Consider the following 20156-nt stretch of genomic DNA (forward strand, 5'->3'; position numbering starts at 1 on the left):
AGAAAAAGTTTAAGAGTAAAGATGGTTTAAAAATTTTTGTTTGAAAAAAAAAAAGCTGTTTCTGTGTTTTTGTGTCCCTAACATGTTCATGATATTCAATGATGTGGTCTTCTTGGTCATGATCATCGCCATCTTTCACCGGGTAAAGTTTCTTTTGCTTTTTTTCAACTTTCTTTTCCATCACAAAAGTGATACGAAGTCCGAGAAAAAGTGAATGTGCGTCAGAGTAGATCGAAATTATTGCTCCTTTTTCGAATTTCATCGTTTTTTTCCCTTTCACAAATATGGTAATAGGGTTATGACTTAAAATATATGTTTGCTCTGGTTTTTTAACTGTGATTAGAAAAAATGGAAATTTTTAGAAGGGAAAAAATTAGATGGATGTTGGGGAAATTTGGGAAGCACGTGAAGAAGATAAAAGGAAGATGATGATGATAAATTAGTATTTTAGAAAATACACTTTTAGGTAATAGAATAATTGAGTAGGTTAAATAGTAGTTATGTCATTATTATATAATAATTTAAGTTGGATTTTTATCCAAAAAAAACTAAAAAAAGTTCGATTTATTTATATTAAATTAAGTCATCATATTATTTAACCTAATAAACACTCTTATTAATACTTATTAAATACTATTTGAGTTAGCTCTAAAAATGTTTAAAGATTACTATTTGACTAGTTACAAGTTAAATTCAAAGGTGTTTGACATTTTAACATGAGGATAATAGAGAGAAAGTTTAGGAATTGAGGCTAGGACTGAATCAATATATGAAAAACCTTCTTAACTTTACAAATATGCATTTCCCATATGTAAAAGCCTTAACTTCAAACCATAACTTAACCAATAAAAAAAATACAAAAACTCAATAGTTAATTAAGATTTGTATAGAAGAATAAATTTAGGAAGAATGGGATAATGTTTAGGAGAAATTTATTTTGTCTTTTACAAATAGATGGTTGTTGATAGAGAATTTTAATAATTAGTATGCAAACATATCATTAGTTTAATTTTATTCGTAAAAATTTTAAAATATGAATTATAATAAACTAAAATATTTTAAATATTTTTTTGTCCGAATATTCCTATTTTTAATTGAGAATATGTATGTTATTTTAATTAGACAATGTAACAATGATATCAATTTTAGTATTCAAAACAAAATATTTATTTAAAAAACTTTATATATATATATATATATATATATAATATCATATTATAGTATGCATAAGAAGAAAACAAATGCACACGTAATATATTTTACATAATTAGTAAATTGATTCAGGGAAGTAAAGTGTTGGAAAATTAGAATTCAAAGTAAAACATGCTTTTTGAAAACGATATTTTCATGTATAATTAAATATTATATTATAAATCTTATAAAGATAATTACTTAATACTGATAGGAATAACATAAAAATATTATAAATAATAAAAACATGGAAAGAATAAGAGGTTGTAAAAAGTATAAATTTCATATAATTATGATGATGGTTTTGTAGGTGTATAAGAGTTTTTGTTGGTGTTGAAACCACCTTTTGTTTTTACAAGTTTTATGTGGGATTCATGTTATATTAACAAAATTCTCCATTTTTTGTGATCTTTGTGTAGTGTTTGCATGTTCCCTTTGAGATGGCTTATCTTTTTTCATGTTTTTTTGATTCGCTTGAATTGAAATAATACTTTTTCTCCACGTTGTGTTCTCTTTAAAATAACCCTTCTTCTCCATATTGCAGATCCTATTTGAAGTAACTATTATTAATCAATGGTGACTTTTGAATGATGTTATTTGTTTTTCATTTCTTTAATTTGAAAATTATTCTCGGCTTTAGCAAACATATTCTTGTTTAATTCGGTTTAATGTGTACTCTTTCAAATCTTACATTTTTTTTTAAGTATTTTGTCACGCACTATTTGTATTTATTATTTTCAAATTTTTATCTTACCTAATAATTTTCTAACATTGAGCTATGTAACTTTAAACATCTCTTATTGAATATAATATCTCATATTATTTTAATAATTAGTTGAAGGTTAAGATATTATTTTATCTCATGCTTGATTTTTTATTTTATTTATGACCATTTAAAATAATTGAGTCATTCTAAAAAAAATGAAAACTTTTTGAGAATCATGTTTTTTTTCATATTATAATCTTGTAATATACTTTTTTATTTTTGTCGAAAAAAAATATCGAGCATTATCGTCTTTATCATAAAGAATCACTCTACTGACAAATAAAATAAAAATAAAAAATACGATAAACCATAATTGTTATTTAGTGACAATCAATAACTATGAAAAATTTTATACAACACATATATTACTCTACCATAACATTTAATCCCAAGTTTATTCAAAATATAATAAAATATTCTAAATGACTACATTTGATAATAATTATTTAACATAACTTCATCTTGACATATTTACTAATAAACCGTCTTAACTCATTATATATATATATATATACTAAAAGAAGTATAATTAAGAAAATAATGACCAATTAATCTAGATTTTTTTTTTCTATTTTACCTAGCATGTTTTATGATTTTTCATCATTGTGACCTATTTTAACATCTTTAGGTTAAAATTTCAATTAAAAACATTCAAATATTTATTATTTTATAATTTTTTTTGTCTGTCTAGTCTATTGTAGAATGAATACTTAGAACATTAAGATCAAGGGAGAGAGAAATGTAGTAAAAATTGTTATTATTATTTGATAATTAATATAATAATTTTTTAAAGTAATCACACATGCTAAAAGAAATAATTAATTCAATGAATTTATTAAAAATTTTAAAACAATGTTATTAATGTACTAATGTATCTTACTATTAATAACTTGTAACATTAATTTCTCATTATTTATTAATAAACATATTTATGATATTTAAGAAATATAAACATGGAAAAATTTAGGTTTGATAGAAAGTATAAAATAATTTATAAAAAGAGCATAACTTTTTTCTCATAGATTATACTCTTTTATGTTTAATTGACATTTATGTGTCATTTCCTAGAAATAATTTATACATAGGACAACATGTGTAAAAACGAATTTAGCCTCATTTGATGAGTACCTAATAAATTTATACTGTGATTTTTTTTAGACAAAGTCTGATCCTATCTATATTGCTCAATAGATCATTTTGAATTGTTTTAACAAAGGTAAGAATAAAGAAACTAAAATTTTTTAAATAAAATATGAAATATGTATATGATAGTAATGAAATTAATATTTTAAATATAAGTTAATAGTAAAAAATCTACAGGAATAAGTGTTTATTTTGAATTTAGGATAAAAAGTTCATCTTATTTAATCCAATAGGAGTTGAAAAAAAATATTTATTATAATTTTTAAATTAATTGGAGTTTGAGTTAAATTTTGCTTATAACATGAAAAAAAAATAAAAATCAAAGGCATAATATTCAATGGAAACTGAAAATTAGTTGAGTAAAATATTATAGCACGAACCACGGTGACGCAGGAACGACAACAATGTCTTGACCTGAGAAGCGCACCACCACGCCAATGACCGGAACGACAACGACGTCACGAACTCTGGCAACAACGACGGCGTGGCGAACAGAGAGAACGACAGCGCCGTACGAACAGAGAGAGCCGCCCGCGAGGAGAGGGAGAGGAGAAGAAGGAACCTAAATGCGGTGAGTTTTTGTTTATTTCCGCACACGAAACGACAATCAATGGCGTCGTTTCCGTAGTTAACAGTTGAGCATGCTATCTATGATTTTGACAGTATTTTTATGCTTCGTTTTTATGTTTGGTTCTAGGATTGGGGTTTAGGATTTTGTTCTCTGCTTCTTTCTTTTTGTGACCGCTTTTTGCTTCAGTTTTTTTCTAAATTTGTGGCTGGTTCTGTGTTATGATGGAGGCAATGATAAGGATATGGTGGTTACAGGATTTTTGGCTTGGTGGTTGCAGAATGAACTTTACAAGTTGTTCTTGAATAGTTTGTTCTATGCTCTGCAACCGCTTCGTACTGTGTCTTTTTAGAGTCTGACGATCTCAACTAAAATCAATAATGTAAAAGCCATTCAAGTTTAGTTTGAAGGTATTTGATCATCAATATAAACTATACTTCTGATCATTTTTTTTTGGAAATATGACGAAAGTTTCAATTTATTGGTTTTAAACTAAAGTTCCCTTTTCCCTTCTCACATGCTCTTAGACAGAACAACCTTCCAAGTAGAAAATGCCGAAATTGTTCCTGATATAGACCCGGTATTTGACTGCACAATTGTTATGACACTTTATCTAGCTCAACTAAAAACCTTTTCAATCCAACAAGGCTACACCATAAACACCTTTTTTCACTATGTGAAATGCAGTTTCATGCAGTATGTTGTTAGTATTGTTGTTTCTTTTTGTTGATTATTGGATAATTTAACTTATGCTAGATGGTGCTCATTGGAATTGTAGATAGTAACATTGAGAAGTAAGTTGGATTAGTGATGTTGATGTGTAATCGGTGGTTAGGAAGAACAAGGGATCGTTACTGTTACCACGGTGAGTTTCTGATCCGATGGATGACGAGCAGCAGGAGGGTCCAAGATAGGAGCAAGAAGAAGAGGGTTCACGACCTTGAAGTCGTAACCGAGAAATGGAAGATAGTCTCCAAAATCATTTACTTAATGGAGCTTCTGAAGCAAGAGCCCGAAATGATTATTCCTGTTCGCTCCCTAGAGAATCACCGCAGGCAAATCAACCTCCCTAAGCCCCACCGAATCTCTGATTTCCTCCGCAAAACCCCCAAACTCTTTGAACTCTACAAGGACCAAAAGGGGGTCCTATGGTGCGGCATGACCCCAAAAGCCGAGGACTTGATGGAACAACAGCAAAGGGTCATCGAGGATCATGCTGACAAGGCTGCGGAATATGTTACAAGGTTTCTCATGATGTCAGTGGAGAAACGTCTTCCGTTGGAGAAGATTGCTCACTTTAGAAGAGATTTTGGGTTGTCCTTGGATTTTAGAGTCCATTGGGTGCACAAGTATCCTCAACATTTTAAGGTGGTGAAAACACTTGATGGGATTGAGTTTTTGGAGCTTGTGTCTTGGAATCCTGAATGGGCAATTACTGAGTTGGAGAAGAAGGTGGTGAGAGGAGTAGCTGGAAGTGGAAGTGAAAGTGAATTCCCTGGCGTGCTTTCAGTTCCGTTCCCTTTGAAGTTTCCTTCAAATTATAAGAGGGTATATCGGTACTATGCTGAAAAGATTCAGCATTTTCAGGAGATGTCTTATTTGTCTCCCTATGCAGATGCCCGTGGACTTAAAGCTGGTTCTTTGGAGTTTGATAAAAGGGCTGTTGCTGTTATGCATGAACTGCTTAATTTCACTATTGAGAAGAGGTTGGTCACTGATCACCTTACTCACTTTCGTTGGGAGCTTGTGATGCCTCAGAAGTTGATGAGGCTTCTGCTGAAGCATTGTGGGATCTTCTATGTGTCAGAGAGGGGGAAGAGGTTTAGTGTGTTTTTGACTGAGGCTTATGAGGGTTCTGAGCTCATTGAGAAATGTCCCTTGGTGCTATGGAAGGAGAAGGTCCTAGGGCTTGTGGGTTACAGAGGGAGGAAGAAGAAGTTAGAGGTTTGTAGTGAGGGGTCTGATGCGGAATGTTATGATGATTTGGTTTCGGACCAGTGTGATTCTGAAATGGGGGAGTTGCATGTGCAGATTGATCAAACTGGTACCTTGGATTATGAGGATCCTTTACTTGAGGATGATCTTGAGATGGATGTTGGAGAGATTGCTCACACTTATCGAAAATTTGAAAACTCATGAGGTCAGAGTGTGTTCCAATTTCGATAGAGATAGATAACTGCTTCATTTTTGAGGATTGTATTCCTTGATGTAACATCAAACTCTTGGGAGAATGCAATTGTTTACCTTAATGCATCAAATTTTGAGGGTTACTTTTGATTTTCATTGGAAGTAGATTTCAAATTGCCTGTTTGGTGTTGCTGCTGTTTCATTTGGTCGAATTTGGTCTCCGTTCTTGGAATTTGGTGAACCATTATTTTAGTAGTGCAATTTCAATCAACATGTTAAGATGACTTCCATATTTAAAGGAAATGCTGATATGACATTACACAACACACCCACCTCATCACTGTACTGCCACATCAACTTTTGCATTAAATACTGGATGTAAGTTAGCAGATAAACAAAAAAGAGAAGATTAAAATAGTGAAAACCAAAATTGACAAACAAAAAAATGGGCGATGGGTGGGGACTAAATTCGAGAAATGACTCGATAGTAAAGGATAAAGAATGTTATTAAATACTTTCTTTAAAAAATCTTCAAAATAAGGTATGATTATTAAGAAAATATTGGTGAACCTAGTGGGTGTGTTGTATGGCATGAATACTTCACTTTATATTGTTGTTTTCCTCCAAAATATAGAGATTGATAGTGTATTGGTAGTTTGGTGCCTCAGGAGCTGAACAACAGACCAAGTGTAATTGTATACTGAGTAGTGTAGCGCTTATAAGGGCAAGTTGAAAAGCTAAAACAGACTGAAGAGATCTTCTTGGAGATGCTTGATGTGGAATGTGATAAAGATGAAGTTGTTTGTAGTACCATGCTTTCATCGTATGCCAGATGGGGATGCTACAAGTTTATGTTGTCTTTTTATTCTACTGTAAAAGAAAATGGGACAATTCTCTCTGCTAGTGTCTTTAACTTTATGTTGTCTTCGCAAAAGAAATCACTCCTTAGAGTTGTTGTACAGATGTAGAAGGATATGGTAGAAGATGGGGTGATACCTAATAGTTTTTTATCTATGCAGTGGCCATTGGCTCACTTGTCAGGGGCTGCTGAATATGCTTTCAAGACCTCTGATGAGATGAGGAATAATGGAGTTAGACCTGAGGAGGTAACACAATCTGTGTAGTTTGGTTTTCATTGAGTCCACAGTAACAACATGGCAGATTTCAAGGCATCTGCTTTAAGTCCTTTAAACTTTTATTTCTTTTAAATGAGTATATTTTTGGAGGATCTTTGTTTGGAAATGGCATTATTGGTTTGGCATTGGCTTTCACATATCCTTTTTGTTGTTCCTTACATAGTTCTTCTGTCCACACAATTTCTAGATTGTTCAAGATTCCACTGTTTTATTTCTTTTTTAGATTTTTTAGATTTTTCAATGACTTGTAGTAGGGCGCATGACGCTATTTCATCTAATATATCTGTTATGTGTGCTGCAGGTTCAGTCTTTATTTGTTACGTTGTTATGTAGCTGTGTCTTGATGGAATTCATTTGTTAGCCATATTCAGAGTGTGTTGGGTGCATCCTAGGTCCTTGGGCCAGTCTTGTGTGATCAGTTTTGCTGGTTCATGTGAGCAGTTTTATGGTAATCTGCTAGCTATGTTATTCTTTGAGAATTAAACTTTATTTTTAAGCTGTCTACTATAGCATGGAATTGTGAAAAATCATATGTAATCTGTTATTTTGAGAAAATGTGAAAGTGACAACCATTTTAGCTTCTTGTTATTTTGCATTTGGTAGATAATTTTGTGTGTAATTCGTTTCTAGGAAAACATCTGTATGCTTAGAATTTTATACACACGAGTCTTGAAGAAAACCTGGAGCTTGACACTGCGCCTTCATTAAAGCCATGCTTGAAGCAGGTTAATATTAAGTATCTTGCATGAACAGGATAGATATAATGAAACAGGAGGCTTGCAGCAAATTGAATTTTGCATCCAGTATTTTTTACCTAAAAAGTTCTTCTGGTGTTGCTCCATCAATTGAAGCATCCAACACAATGATAAGATGAATTTGATTTTGTTTTACCAGATTTTCATCACAAAATCTCCAGTTTTTGTCATTTTTTTTGTTTCATGTTTATGATCTCTTTGCTCATTAACTTATATATTGCTCTAAAGAAACTCCGGTTTTAGGATTATGTATAATTTATATGTGAATTTTAGTCAGATCCCGGTAATGGTTATTTGCAGTTCATTGGTTCTGCATTATCATATTTCCTGCATTGAACAACATCAAATATTTTTCATTTCTGGCATCATATAGTTTGTAATTGTTGAATAATGTCTATTTCAGATCAACAACATTTATTTTACTTGTTTACACGCAATGCTTTGCAAAATAAATATATGAAATCACTTAAATACTTCTCGTTTTTACAACTCTATTGAGAAGCAAACAAAATTTCAAAACTATATTCCAAGAAAACAAATAAAAAATATTAAATTATTCACTTTCATTGTTGAGAATAACAAACAGGGTGATGATAGACAAACACCCTCAATTCATGTACATGCCTATCCAACCCCAATCACATCAGATTTTTATTTTAAAATATATAACAAATTACGAAGAATCACCTACAGAATTAAAATACTATTTTTTTATTAGGTGTTTATAGGAGTAGAAATAAATAAAAATATTCATGTAAATTTTTTTAAAAACCATACCACTTAGTTAGAATACTTGTCATTATACTACAAGGACTCACATATCAATAATATTAATAAATACGATTTTATTATGAAAAATTATTCACATAAACTTATTCGCAAATTAGGAATAAAAATAATAACAAATAATTTTACTGTTAAATTTATTTTTAAACTAGTTTCCATTTGCGACAGAATTGATTCCATCTATTCAAAAAAGTTTTTTACGATTTTGTTTTTTAAACAAAGCAGTAAAAAATAAAATAAAATAATTTTTGTTATGAAATAAAGTTAATAATAAAAAGAAAAAGAAAGAGAAAAAGAGAAAATAAAAAACAACTTTTAGGTATATTTTTATGTATATCATTACAAAAAAAGATACATATTTATATACATAAAAGATAACTCAAAAAATATAACTTCAGGATTACAATAATTAATACAAACAATTTAAATAATATCAATAATAATCATGAATAATTATTAACAGTACAATAAACATTTATTAGTTTCATGACGATTTTAATTACAGTAAACCATTGTTTTGTCAAATGATTGAATCTATGTAAAGTTTTGGGTACAATTAAGAATGTTGGAGTGACATCTAATTGTAAAGTTCTCATACTTAAGCATATCATATACGCAATTGGTTCCCTCACTTTGTTCTTCGCATTTGATTAAGTTTTTGTGATTTTGGAAGAAAAATGACAAAATCAGAAAAATAAAAAAAAACGGGACACTCACTTTCATACTTTACATTATTGAACACTCTTCTCATCACTTACACAATCTTGTGTTAGAGATTCCCATATATAATAAGAAGGGGAAATTGTTATCATTTCATCCCATTATAAATAAATATCATTAACATTAATTTTAAAATGGAGATATATTTTATATTTTTAATAAAATAGTATTCACATTTTTTTTCTTGATTTAAAAGTAAACATCCGTATCCCTCATGTTCTTAATAAATAATGATTACTTTATGATGTTTTTAATAACTGATATTAAAAAAAATAAAAGTATTTATAAATACTATATATATAAAAAAAAGATAAAAGTGTCTACCTAAAACTAAAATAAAAAAATACCTCCAAAAAGAAACGATAATGTAAATCATTGTATGAACCACTGAACACCATGTAAGTATGTTATTTTTTTATAACAATAAAATTATTATTATTATTATTATTATTATTATTATTATTATTATAAAATTAAAATAATTTTTGTACACTGTTGCTAATATTTTTTATTTATTTTTTTGGTATTTCTGTAATTGTAAAAGTGATTAAATTTAAAAAAACAGTCAAATAAAAGAAAGGTTAAATTTAAAAAGATAATCACTTAAAAAATAAATTTGATAAAATATTTATTTTAATTTAATAAAAGCTATTTATTTAAAGGAGTAAAATTAGAAAATAAATATGAACACTAAAAAACATTTCTTTTATATATAAGTATAGACTAACTCATAAACTAAGTTTTTTCATTTCCGCATAGGAAGTGCAATTGGACTGTTCGAAATAAATTCTTTGATATATTTAAGAAAAAGAAAAACTGATTTCATTTTAGTTTATATTAAATAATTAAAATTTAATTACGTATTTGATCCATATTTTCATTTAAAAACGTAAAATTAACTCTCTAGTTTTTTTTCTTTTTTTTTATCTCAATCTGGTTTTGATTTGTGAAAATTGATGAAATTTAGTCTTAATTTTTGAAAAAATAATATAACTTTATCCTTTTTGTTAATTTTTTTGAAACAAATAAATGATTCTTCAAACAAATTGAAGCTATTAATAAGGATAATTTGTTTTGTTTGTGTAATTAACATATTCCTACTATAAATTTAATGAAAATCCTAGATTCATTTTAAGAAACTTAACAAAAAAACAAATTAAATTGCATCAATTTTTTAAAAGTCAGGACTAAGTTGTATCAAATTTTACAAGAATTGTGACTAAGAAAAATTAAAGGTCAACTTGACATTTTTTTTTGAATTGAAGTTATTAATAAGGATGGTTTGTTTTATTTGTTTAATTAACATACTCCTACTATCAAATTTAATAGAAAATCCTTGATCTGTTTTAAGAAACTTAACAAAAAAAAAAATCAAATTCATCAATTTTTTAAAAATCAGAACTAAATTGTATTAATTTTTACAAAAATTATGACTAAGAAAAATTAAAGACCAACTATATTTTTTTTTACGAAAATAGAAACTAAATGATTAATTAAATTATTGATCAATTACAAAATTCAAAACTTTGGGAGATGTTTGCACATTTAGTTGGCAATGGAATATGTTTTGATATTAAAAGCCCTAATAGGTTGTTTTTGTCCTAAACTCTTTACTCAATGATTGTGAATTTGTATAGTTGTTTTTAAGAAATGTTAAGCAATGATAAAGAATGTTTTAAAATAGTTTGTTAAGTGTATTATGGCTACTTCTTTCCACTCCTCATAAAAGGAAAGAAATAAAGGAGAGTGCATTAAAATTTATGAAGCACATGCATGCAAACCACTTTGGGTTGCTAAATTCTCTTCCTTTTGCTTCTTTAAATTAGTCATATTACACTGAAACGGCATAGAAAGGGTCGCATGTTATCCTCCACTCACAACCCCTTTTATGTTTTCCTCATTCTTCAAGGGAACCAACTTCCAACCAAACCAAAACCGGTCCCTAGTTACCAATAGAATCAAAACTACCCAAGAATATTCCCTTTGCTTTTATTTCTATTTTATCTTTTCCATTTTCTTTTAATAAAAGGATTTTTAGTTTAACTTGTCTAAAACTAGATATTTGTGGGTGGTCTTGTAGCAATATCGTAAGTCCTACAAAACTTGTTAGAATCACCCTAATATCATATTAAGAAATTAGTGTAATTCATATTCACAAATCCAACTTATAAGTTATGATTATCTGCATTTATAAATTGTAAATTGATTTTATCTCTATTTACTCTGTGTTATGATCTTAAGTTCATTGGTTAATCAACGCATTTGAGATATTAATTATTTTGGAGTTTGGAACTCTTGTTACAGTTTTGTCTTTAAAAGTGTTTAAAAAGGTTCATTGAAATAACATTGTTAAGAACAATTATTGTATCTAAGGTATTATCTGCTTTGACTTTGGAGCCTGAAAGTCCTATCACATTTTTGTCCTTATAAGACGTTTCGGAGGGTTCGAGGACAAAAGTATCTTAACTCCTAAGTGTTGGAAATCCAAGTGTCAGTCTAAACTATACATTGAGTAAAAGTGAAAAAGTTGATTATCATATAAGGAATAAAACCAATAAATCTATTGTCTCTAAGATTTTGGGTTGGAGGTGATGTTAATATCTTATTTATAGGTTGTACTCATGTTTCACTGGTATTATATCTCCCCAATGATATTTTCTCAAAAGACCATCAATTGTATGTCAATGATTTGGTCTTGATAGTCAGATTAGACGAGTCCATGTATCAAAAGTCTTCTTTATAGAGAATTAGACAAATGTGTTCTGTTGAGATGAATGACAATACAAGAAAGGGTACTCTGTGAAACTATACGGGGTGTACTAGAATCATATGAAATATCTATTACTAATTGCATTAGGATTCCTTATTTTCTTTTTCATGTTGCACGTAAAAACTATGGGAAGATTAGTGTACACTATGCTGTATATAACGACATCCATAAATCTTTATAATTTGCCACATCAACTATAGCTAGTGAAATAGTAAACAAGCAAATAAAATTGTTCAAGATACTTGGTATCTACAACTAAAATCAACAAAAAGAGTGAAAACAAAGCAATCAATGACCTTTGATAGGTATCTCCATCTTCCAATTTGCACTTAGAATCACTGTATGGTCGCGGATCGTACAGTGTCTCTTGCTTTGACAAAACCAAGTTAAAGTTGGTCACGATACATAAGCTTTTGATATTCAACAAATAACCTAATAGCTAGTAAAACTTTGTGTTATAATCTTTTTCTTTAGTCATGTTGGATAACTCATATATATATAAATGGAGTCTAATCTATAACTCACAAACCCTTTTGACAAAGAGAATAAATCGATCACCAAATGGTGACAAATTCATTGTGCAATGCGACAACGATGAGACTAGTGGATTTTTTTTTAATTGTGGTTGTGGCTACGTTGAAATTGGTGATTGTTGTAGGGTTTGATGAACGACGTGGGTGCATTAGGGTGGGAGAGGAAAATAAGAAACTCATAGCCACAATCACAATGGCTAATATTGTGGGCTTATGTGGCCATAATTTTCCACGTACTAAACCCTAATTAGTCCACCTTGACGACACTAATTAATTTTAGTTTTGTTGGTAGAAAAATTAATAAGATTATTATTATTATTCCTTTCTTTCACTTCCTTTTGCACCTTCCATGCATGTGCGTGTCCAAAATGACTTCGGCGCAGTGCCTCTGTCTGGTAACTTTCTAATCCAATTCGTTGCATATGCGTTTTTGGTTGATCCTTCGTCATTAAGCTAAAGCAAAATTTTCATGAGGACCCCATTAATTATTTTACCATATATAAATAAAAATACACAAAGAAACAAAAGCTAGGTCATTCATCATCCTCAAATCAATCCCCACCACCACACTGTTTACCCTTCAAAAGTTTCCATGCTTCATCTCAAACTTTCAAATCCACCTCATTCATTAACAAAATGCGTTTTTCAATTTCTTAACATGGGTCAAACTTAGTTTTAGTTAACCATGCTTTTAAAATATGTATTAATTTCTTATCTTCTCATTCATTATGTTGTCCAAAAACTAATCCACTACACACAATTAAGAATTAACACTCCCTCAAAAGCAACATTATGTTATCTTTCTACTACGCATCACGGAAGAATATCCTTACCACTTACTAGGAGATACATTTTTTTATCGTAAAACAAAAACCAAATACATAAAATACAAATAGGCAAGGAAAATAAGTCATATGAAGACAAAAATTCAATTTATATAATTATATAAAATATATTTGCTCCTCATTCTTATTCTTATTCTTGTTGTCATATACAAAATCATTAATCGTGTTAATCATTAGAATTATCAGAATTATCATAATAGAAGATTAGCTATTTCAAAGGTTATATATATAATGAAAATGATCTCAATTGTTGAAGTGTTGACAGAGATTAAATAAATCTCTCTTTCACATTAGCTTTAACTTAAATATGATTATCAGATTGGTGGAAAAGAAAAGGTTAACTTAAATATAATAACCCTAATTTTTGTGTGTGGGTGTGTGTAAAAGAAGTAATTTTTAAAGTGTAAAAACGAAAATACCTAAAACATGTGTTACCCTACTTTTTTTCTTCTTTGGAGAAAATGCGCACATAGCTTTCTGGCCCCACATGTTGGAACGTTTTGCAGCCTTTTTCCTCCTTAAATACCCAGCCCCTACGCTTCACTTCTTCCCTTTTCCCCTTCTTTCCTCTCTCCGGTTCGTTTTTTCCGACACAACCGGTTCACTCCTCTCCTTCTTCTTCTCTTCTCGCGTTGCAACAACCAACGACAATGTTCTTCCACCAAGAAGCCCAACCGGTTCTCGAAACCATGTTCACGCCGACCGAAATACAGGAGCTATTCTCCCTCGTTAACGAACCGCCCACCCCGGAGTCCGGTTCGCAGGAATCGAACCGGGCGGTCCGGTCCACGCACGAGAGAAAGCTCCGGCGAATGCAGTCGAACCGGGAGTCAGCTAGGCGGTCCCGCTGGAGAAAGAAGCGGCATTTAGAGAATCTCACGAACCAAGCGAACCGGCTCAGAATGGAAAACCGAGAATTAAAAAACCGGTTATGCTTAACCATGCACCAGAATCTTCTTCTCTCCGTGGAGAATGAACGTCTTAGATCCGAATCCGTGACCCTTATGGCTACACTCTCAAATCTTTATCAAATTTTAGCCACCATGATTTCACAACAGTAGTATAGTGTCACTCGTAAACTAAAATGTAACAACAACAACAAAATTAGACTATGTCATTATGTGTATATGAATATCACATTGAGTAGTAAGTACGACGTCGTTTAGTATCTTACTGTACAATAAATTAAGCTCTTCTTCCTAATATACTAAATATCCCACACCATCAAATTTTTGTTGGGTGCATGTGTTCAAGTCAGAATAATTAAGCTTTTCTAATTTCGTCAACTTTTTTTTTTCTTTTAATACAATATGAAATTAATATATACATATATACACACAACATGCATGTGGTGGTTTCGAGAAACCCCACGTTGTTGGAAGAGGAACGTAGAGAGATTTTGAGGGTCTCTCTACTTTTTGGTGTTGTTGCCACTTTGTTTTGTCTTAGGTAGCTTTTGTAATCATATTGTAAAAGATTAATTAGTGTCTAAATTAAGGAGAGGGTGAGTGACAATTATTTAAGTCTCTATATGATGGGAATCTTCAAGGAATATATGTATGTATATATTAAATATATGTGTGTGCATGTATTTGATGTAAATATAAGGTATAGTTATGGGTCAATGATGGAATTAATGTTATATAATGTTGTTTCTTCTTTTTGTTGTGTCTTTTGGATTTGGATAATCGTCAAGTATTGTTGATTTGACTATGACTTGAAGTGGACAAAGATATTTGGTTGATCATGCCTTCTGCCCTGTCCAAAAGGAAATTATTATATATATGAGAAAAAAAATGAAAATATTATATGAAAAAAGGGAAAAGAAAATAAAGAAAGTTGCCCTAAAAAAGTGATTAAAGAAGGAAAAGAGAGGTGTGGCCAAAATTTTAGCAATGAGGTCATAGAGGACCCCCCCAACATGTGAACAACCCTGTTAATCATAAGGGATGGAATTACTTTACTTTCTTTTTTCTGAAGAAAAAAAAAATGAAGTTATGTGAAAAATAGTTTCGTATCAATGTGATATTGGCTACAATCACACCATTCGATCCATGCTTATTGAATTAAAAGTTGGGTTTTTTTAAGTGGTTACATATTTGCATTTTTCTAACCAAGTTGGGTTATAGAAAATATGTTCTTTTAACCAAGAAAAAATGAATGTATATATCAATTAAGATGGATTATTTACTACAAGAGTGTATGGAGTATTTACTACAAGAGTGTATGGAGCGTGGAGTTACTTCACAGATTTGTCCTTCAAATACACCTTGAAGGTTAGAGGGAGAGTAATAAGTATTTAAATTACGTTTGATCTCGACTCCTAAACAATGTGAGACTACTGGATGTACTGAAACAATGTTTAACACCATTTGTAATAATTAATTTTGTTATATACAAGCATATAACATTACGTTGTTGGATGTTTCAGTAAAAGAACTTTCCTGTATAAACTCCATATATAGTAACATATTAAAATTATATGAAGCGCATAAAATCAAACTAAACATAATAAAAGCACATAATATGTTATTATCTTTTTATTGATATTGTATTATGTATATTTGAGATCATCTTAGTCTTTACATAATAATTGTATAAATCATGGAGTGACATCTTAAGATCAACCAAGTACTCCATGGTCATCTTGGTATGTTGTGAAGTCATCTCGACCTTAAGATGACTTGTATATGTTCTCAATCACCTTTAATATATATATATATATATATATATATATATATATATATATATATATATATATATATATATATATATATATATATATATATATATATATCTTACAATGGACGATATCAAGTAAATCTCATCAGTCGACACTATATATGTCAGCCTAGTTACAGCTAAAATCATGTCGATCTCATTATTACATTTCAATATGAATGATATTAAGAACTAAATTATTTACCAATATTATTAAACAAATTAATTCTAGTAATTATCTATATAAATCAGCCTCAATCAGGTAAGAGTCCATAAACATAGTATTTAAATCTAATATTTAATATAAATAACATTATTCACGAGATAATTAATAAATTTGTCATTATTACTGCATTTATTGCATTTCTTATTTCTTGTCTGACTTGAACACAGAGTATCATTGCATGGACAACTCACATTCAATTCTGGCGAAGAATACATACCAACACATTCAAATTGAATATAAGAGAAGAATTGTTGAAAAAGGAAGAAAGAAAATCATAATAACAATCTTTACATAGTGAACTCGTAAGAACATATATAATAAACAACATAACACACTATTTAGAAAATCATGCATTATAATTAACAATATAAAATCTAATGCATAACTCTGTGTACATTGATTATTGAGAGAACCATTTTATTATTTTTGGGTTTAAAGACATTACTTTTTATTCAATTAATAGTGGACAATTGGGATTGATTTTGATAGTCAAAATTGATTGAAAATGATGGTCATCTCTAATGGTCGTCATTATCTTCTTAACAGAGTGATCAGTGGTCTAGTCCAATTTTTTCATCTAAAAACATAAGAAAATTTCATACAATATTCTTTACTATAAAGTAAAACTCGTCTATTTTCACATAAATAAAGGTGATATATATAATCTAGTTGGTTTCACATATATTTCTCACAAAATATTTTATTTCTCTTATACAAATCATAAAACTTGGACCAATACATTAAGTAGTTGACATAAAGAATCTATAGATGGAACCAAAAGTTGCATTTGTTCAATGTTTTCTAAAGTTATCTTTTCTAAAATTCAGTAAGAAAAAAGTAAATTCACATCTTAAAAAAGAAGAGGTGGGACAGATAAACATATCCTACTTAAATGAGAGGTTAGACATATGGGCCAATTTTAATATATATATATATATATATATATATATATATATATATATATATATATATATATATATATATATGTATGGTTCACTTCTCAATGTGTTATTAGAATTGATATATGATATGAATTGTGACCTAAAATTTAATTTTATGGTAAGGTTGATATATAATATTATGTCAATATATAACAATTTTATGGTAACGTATAAGAAAAAAAAAAGGTATATTATTGTGTTTTATTCTTTTATTTTTATTTGTATATATTATTTGATAAATTATTTCTATTTAATATATTTATTATTGTTGATAAAAAAAAGTATTTAAGATTTAATCGTGCTAACTTATTTTCTATTATCTATAACTTAAAAAAGAAGAACTTTAATAATAGAAGAGTAACATATTTATTCTTGTGCGTGATAAGATAAAAAAAAAAAAAACTTCTAACATTATTTTGTAAATAGAGCTGGAATTGTAGAGAAATGAAAATTGGATATCTAATATAATGTTTCAAACATTTTAGCTATTATTATTATAATTATCAGTGAAAACACGAATGTGTATGTATATTTATTTTTTGTTTCTGATAATAAAATTATTATGTAATAATTTTTATAATTTTATTGTAACTAGTTGTTGTAATATATATATATATATATATATATATATATAAAATAAAAAACTTATTATTAGTATTATATTAAAGATAAAATCTTTACAAAATATAAATAAAAATATTTTTATTTATAAATTTTTTTTCCACTGTAGACTTTGATGAAAGATACATGACACACCTTGTAAAGTATGATACATGTTCAGTGTTACATTCTACGAATTTCATCCACAAATCCACCCATTGAACCTTATCACGCGTCATGCCAGCTTTTAAAGGTTTTCATATCTTAGTACCAGTACCAGTGTGAATTTGCAATAACTTTCAACAGCAAACATCATCTTTTATGCTATTTTTTTTTTATTTTATTTTTTTTCCGACAAAGATAAATATTTACACAACAAAAAAGAATATGTATAAATAGTGCTTTAACTCTTACGTACTCACCAACTTGCATCATGCAATCAATTTGAAAAAGAGTGGTAACATCATTAATTAAAGTTGATAAACTAAGACATAATAACAAATCAATCACATTGATGGATTTGTACCTGGACACGTAATTCATTTTCAAACATTTTCACTCAAACGTGTATAAAAAAAATTCTTGCATTTCTAATTTTATTAGATATATAAGTTATCTTATTATAAGGATAGTATTTTCCTTGGCCAACAAGAAAGCAACTTCTACATTAATATGACACATTATAATTCTTCTAATTTTTGGACTTATATTCTTTTTTTATTCATTTAAACATTAAAGTAACTTTATAACTACAGCTGTCATCTACATTATTGTTTAGAAGACAAAAAAAATAGATGAAAAAAGTTCTAATCAATTTATATTTTGCGTATTACATGAATTTACTTAAATTTATTTATAAATTTCACTTAAAGTTTATTTTGTTATTGTGATGAATTTGTTGATCTTAATCATTCCTTGCTCATATCGGAATTATACTAATGGTAAACATATACAATACATCATAAATAGAGAACAAATGACAAACACATAATCAAATAAGATTATATTGAAGTCAATCTACGGTTGTTATGATATTAAGGATACACTCATCAAACATACAATATATGCAATAAGATAATCCATTTGTTTATAATAGGACGAAAAAGTTTCTTCGGTGTATGGTGTTCTTGAGCTTTAAGTCATACAAAATAAGAATTGTTAATACAAAACATTCTAAATACAAATTTATATGTAAAAAGTTAATTTCTCAATAGTTATTCAACCGATGAACACGGATCTACAATTTGTCTTTGTTATTGATTTGGTACTTCCTATAACTTTTACTATATTTTAAATTTTAATGTTAAACATTTGATAGCTAAATTTGAAAATTTATATGTAAACAACAAATATACGATATCAAGGATGAACAAAAATAATTGAATAAAGACATTCATACATTCTCTTTAGATAAAAAAAAAAAACATTATATCAATTTTGAACATAGAACAGATATTTAGACAATTAACTCAATAAAAAACTATATAAACATAATTTAATTAGGTAAAAAACTTTCAAAAGCAAAAACATCCAAATATGAAAGAACATGTCTTTGGATCACTAATGCAAAGATCCTAAAGTCCGACATAAATATTGTTATTTTGTATAATAAAATGATCATCTCACATTTTTCAAGTGAGATACTTTGCATCATAGGTTATATCATTGATGTTATATTAGTGATATAAATGTCTCATTTTTCACTACACTATTAAACAAATTCATATTTTTTTGTCAATTTTGTTTTGAATTTTTTTTTAAATAGAAAATATTTATAAATTTTGTTATGAAAAAAAATTTACAGAAAATTGCTGTCAATTTTTTTGCAAAATATTTTGTATAAAACACTTTTCACAACAAATTTTGTAGAAAATACTTACGAATTTTATAATTTTGTAGAAAATAATTACCCACAAAGGAATTACCCGCCAATTAATATTCTTAGAGAAAATAGCAGGAAAAAGTTTTTTCTTGTAAATTTTTTTAACAAATTTGCAAAAAAAATCTCATGTAATATGAAAATTTTTGGTAGTGTAGTGTAAGCAGTGGCGGATCTTCAGTCAATATTTTGGATGTCAAACTTTTTGTTGATTTACCCTCTCAATCTATTTTTTCGTCAAAAAATGTCAAGTCCTCTAGTTTTTTTTAGTCTTAATTTTGTTCTGATTTTTAAACATTGATGCAATTTGATCATTTTCGTTAAATTTCTTGAAACGGAGCAATAATTTTTCATCAAAATTGACACTAGGATTATTTCAATTACACCAACAAAGGAAACCATCCTTATTCACAACTTCAATTTTGATAAAAAAAAATTTATCCAATTCA

The 20156-nt window shown here is 28.7% G+C and overlaps 1 protein-coding gene and 1 pseudogene across 9 annotated transcripts; both read left to right on the forward strand.

Annotated features, from left to right (window-relative positions):
* The first annotated feature begins 3438 nt into the window (after positions 1 to 3438).
* On the forward strand, positions 3439 to 7918 carry LOC114193025 (protein WHAT'S THIS FACTOR 1 homolog, chloroplastic). 9 transcript variants are annotated; one of them, XR_003606203.1, is made up of 5 exons: positions 3439 to 3671; positions 4447 to 5808; positions 6815 to 6901; positions 7233 to 7379; positions 7562 to 7918. XR_003606203.1 is itself a non-coding variant. In XM_028082718.1 (3 exons), the coding sequence occupies exon 2, from the start codon at positions 4479 to 4481 to the stop codon at positions 5805 to 5807; it is 1329 nt and encodes a 442-aa protein (XP_027938519.1). In that variant the 5' UTR covers positions 3439 to 3671; positions 4447 to 4478; the 3' UTR covers position 5808; positions 6451 to 6808. The 9 variants fall into 9 exon arrangements, 3 of the variants coding, with proteins under 3 accessions (XP_027938519.1, XP_027938518.1, XP_027938517.1); XR_003606202.1 differs by lacking the exon at positions 7562 to 7918 and adding an exon at positions 3926 to 4078 and having other exon boundaries at positions 7233 to 7514; XR_003606201.1 differs by lacking the exon at positions 7562 to 7918 and having other exon boundaries at positions 4425 to 5808; positions 7233 to 7514.
* Positions 7919 to 13827: 5909 nt separating this feature from the next.
* On the forward strand, positions 13828 to 14580 carry LOC114194225 (annotated as a pseudogene).
* The last annotated feature ends 5576 nt before the right edge of the window (positions 14581 to 20156 follow it).

The sequence above is a fragment of the Vigna unguiculata genome, chromosome 8 (genome assembly GCF_004118075.2).
Source record: "Vigna unguiculata cultivar IT97K-499-35 chromosome 8, ASM411807v1, whole genome shotgun sequence".
Taxonomy (NCBI): Eukaryota; Viridiplantae; Streptophyta; class Magnoliopsida; order Fabales; family Fabaceae; genus Vigna; species Vigna unguiculata.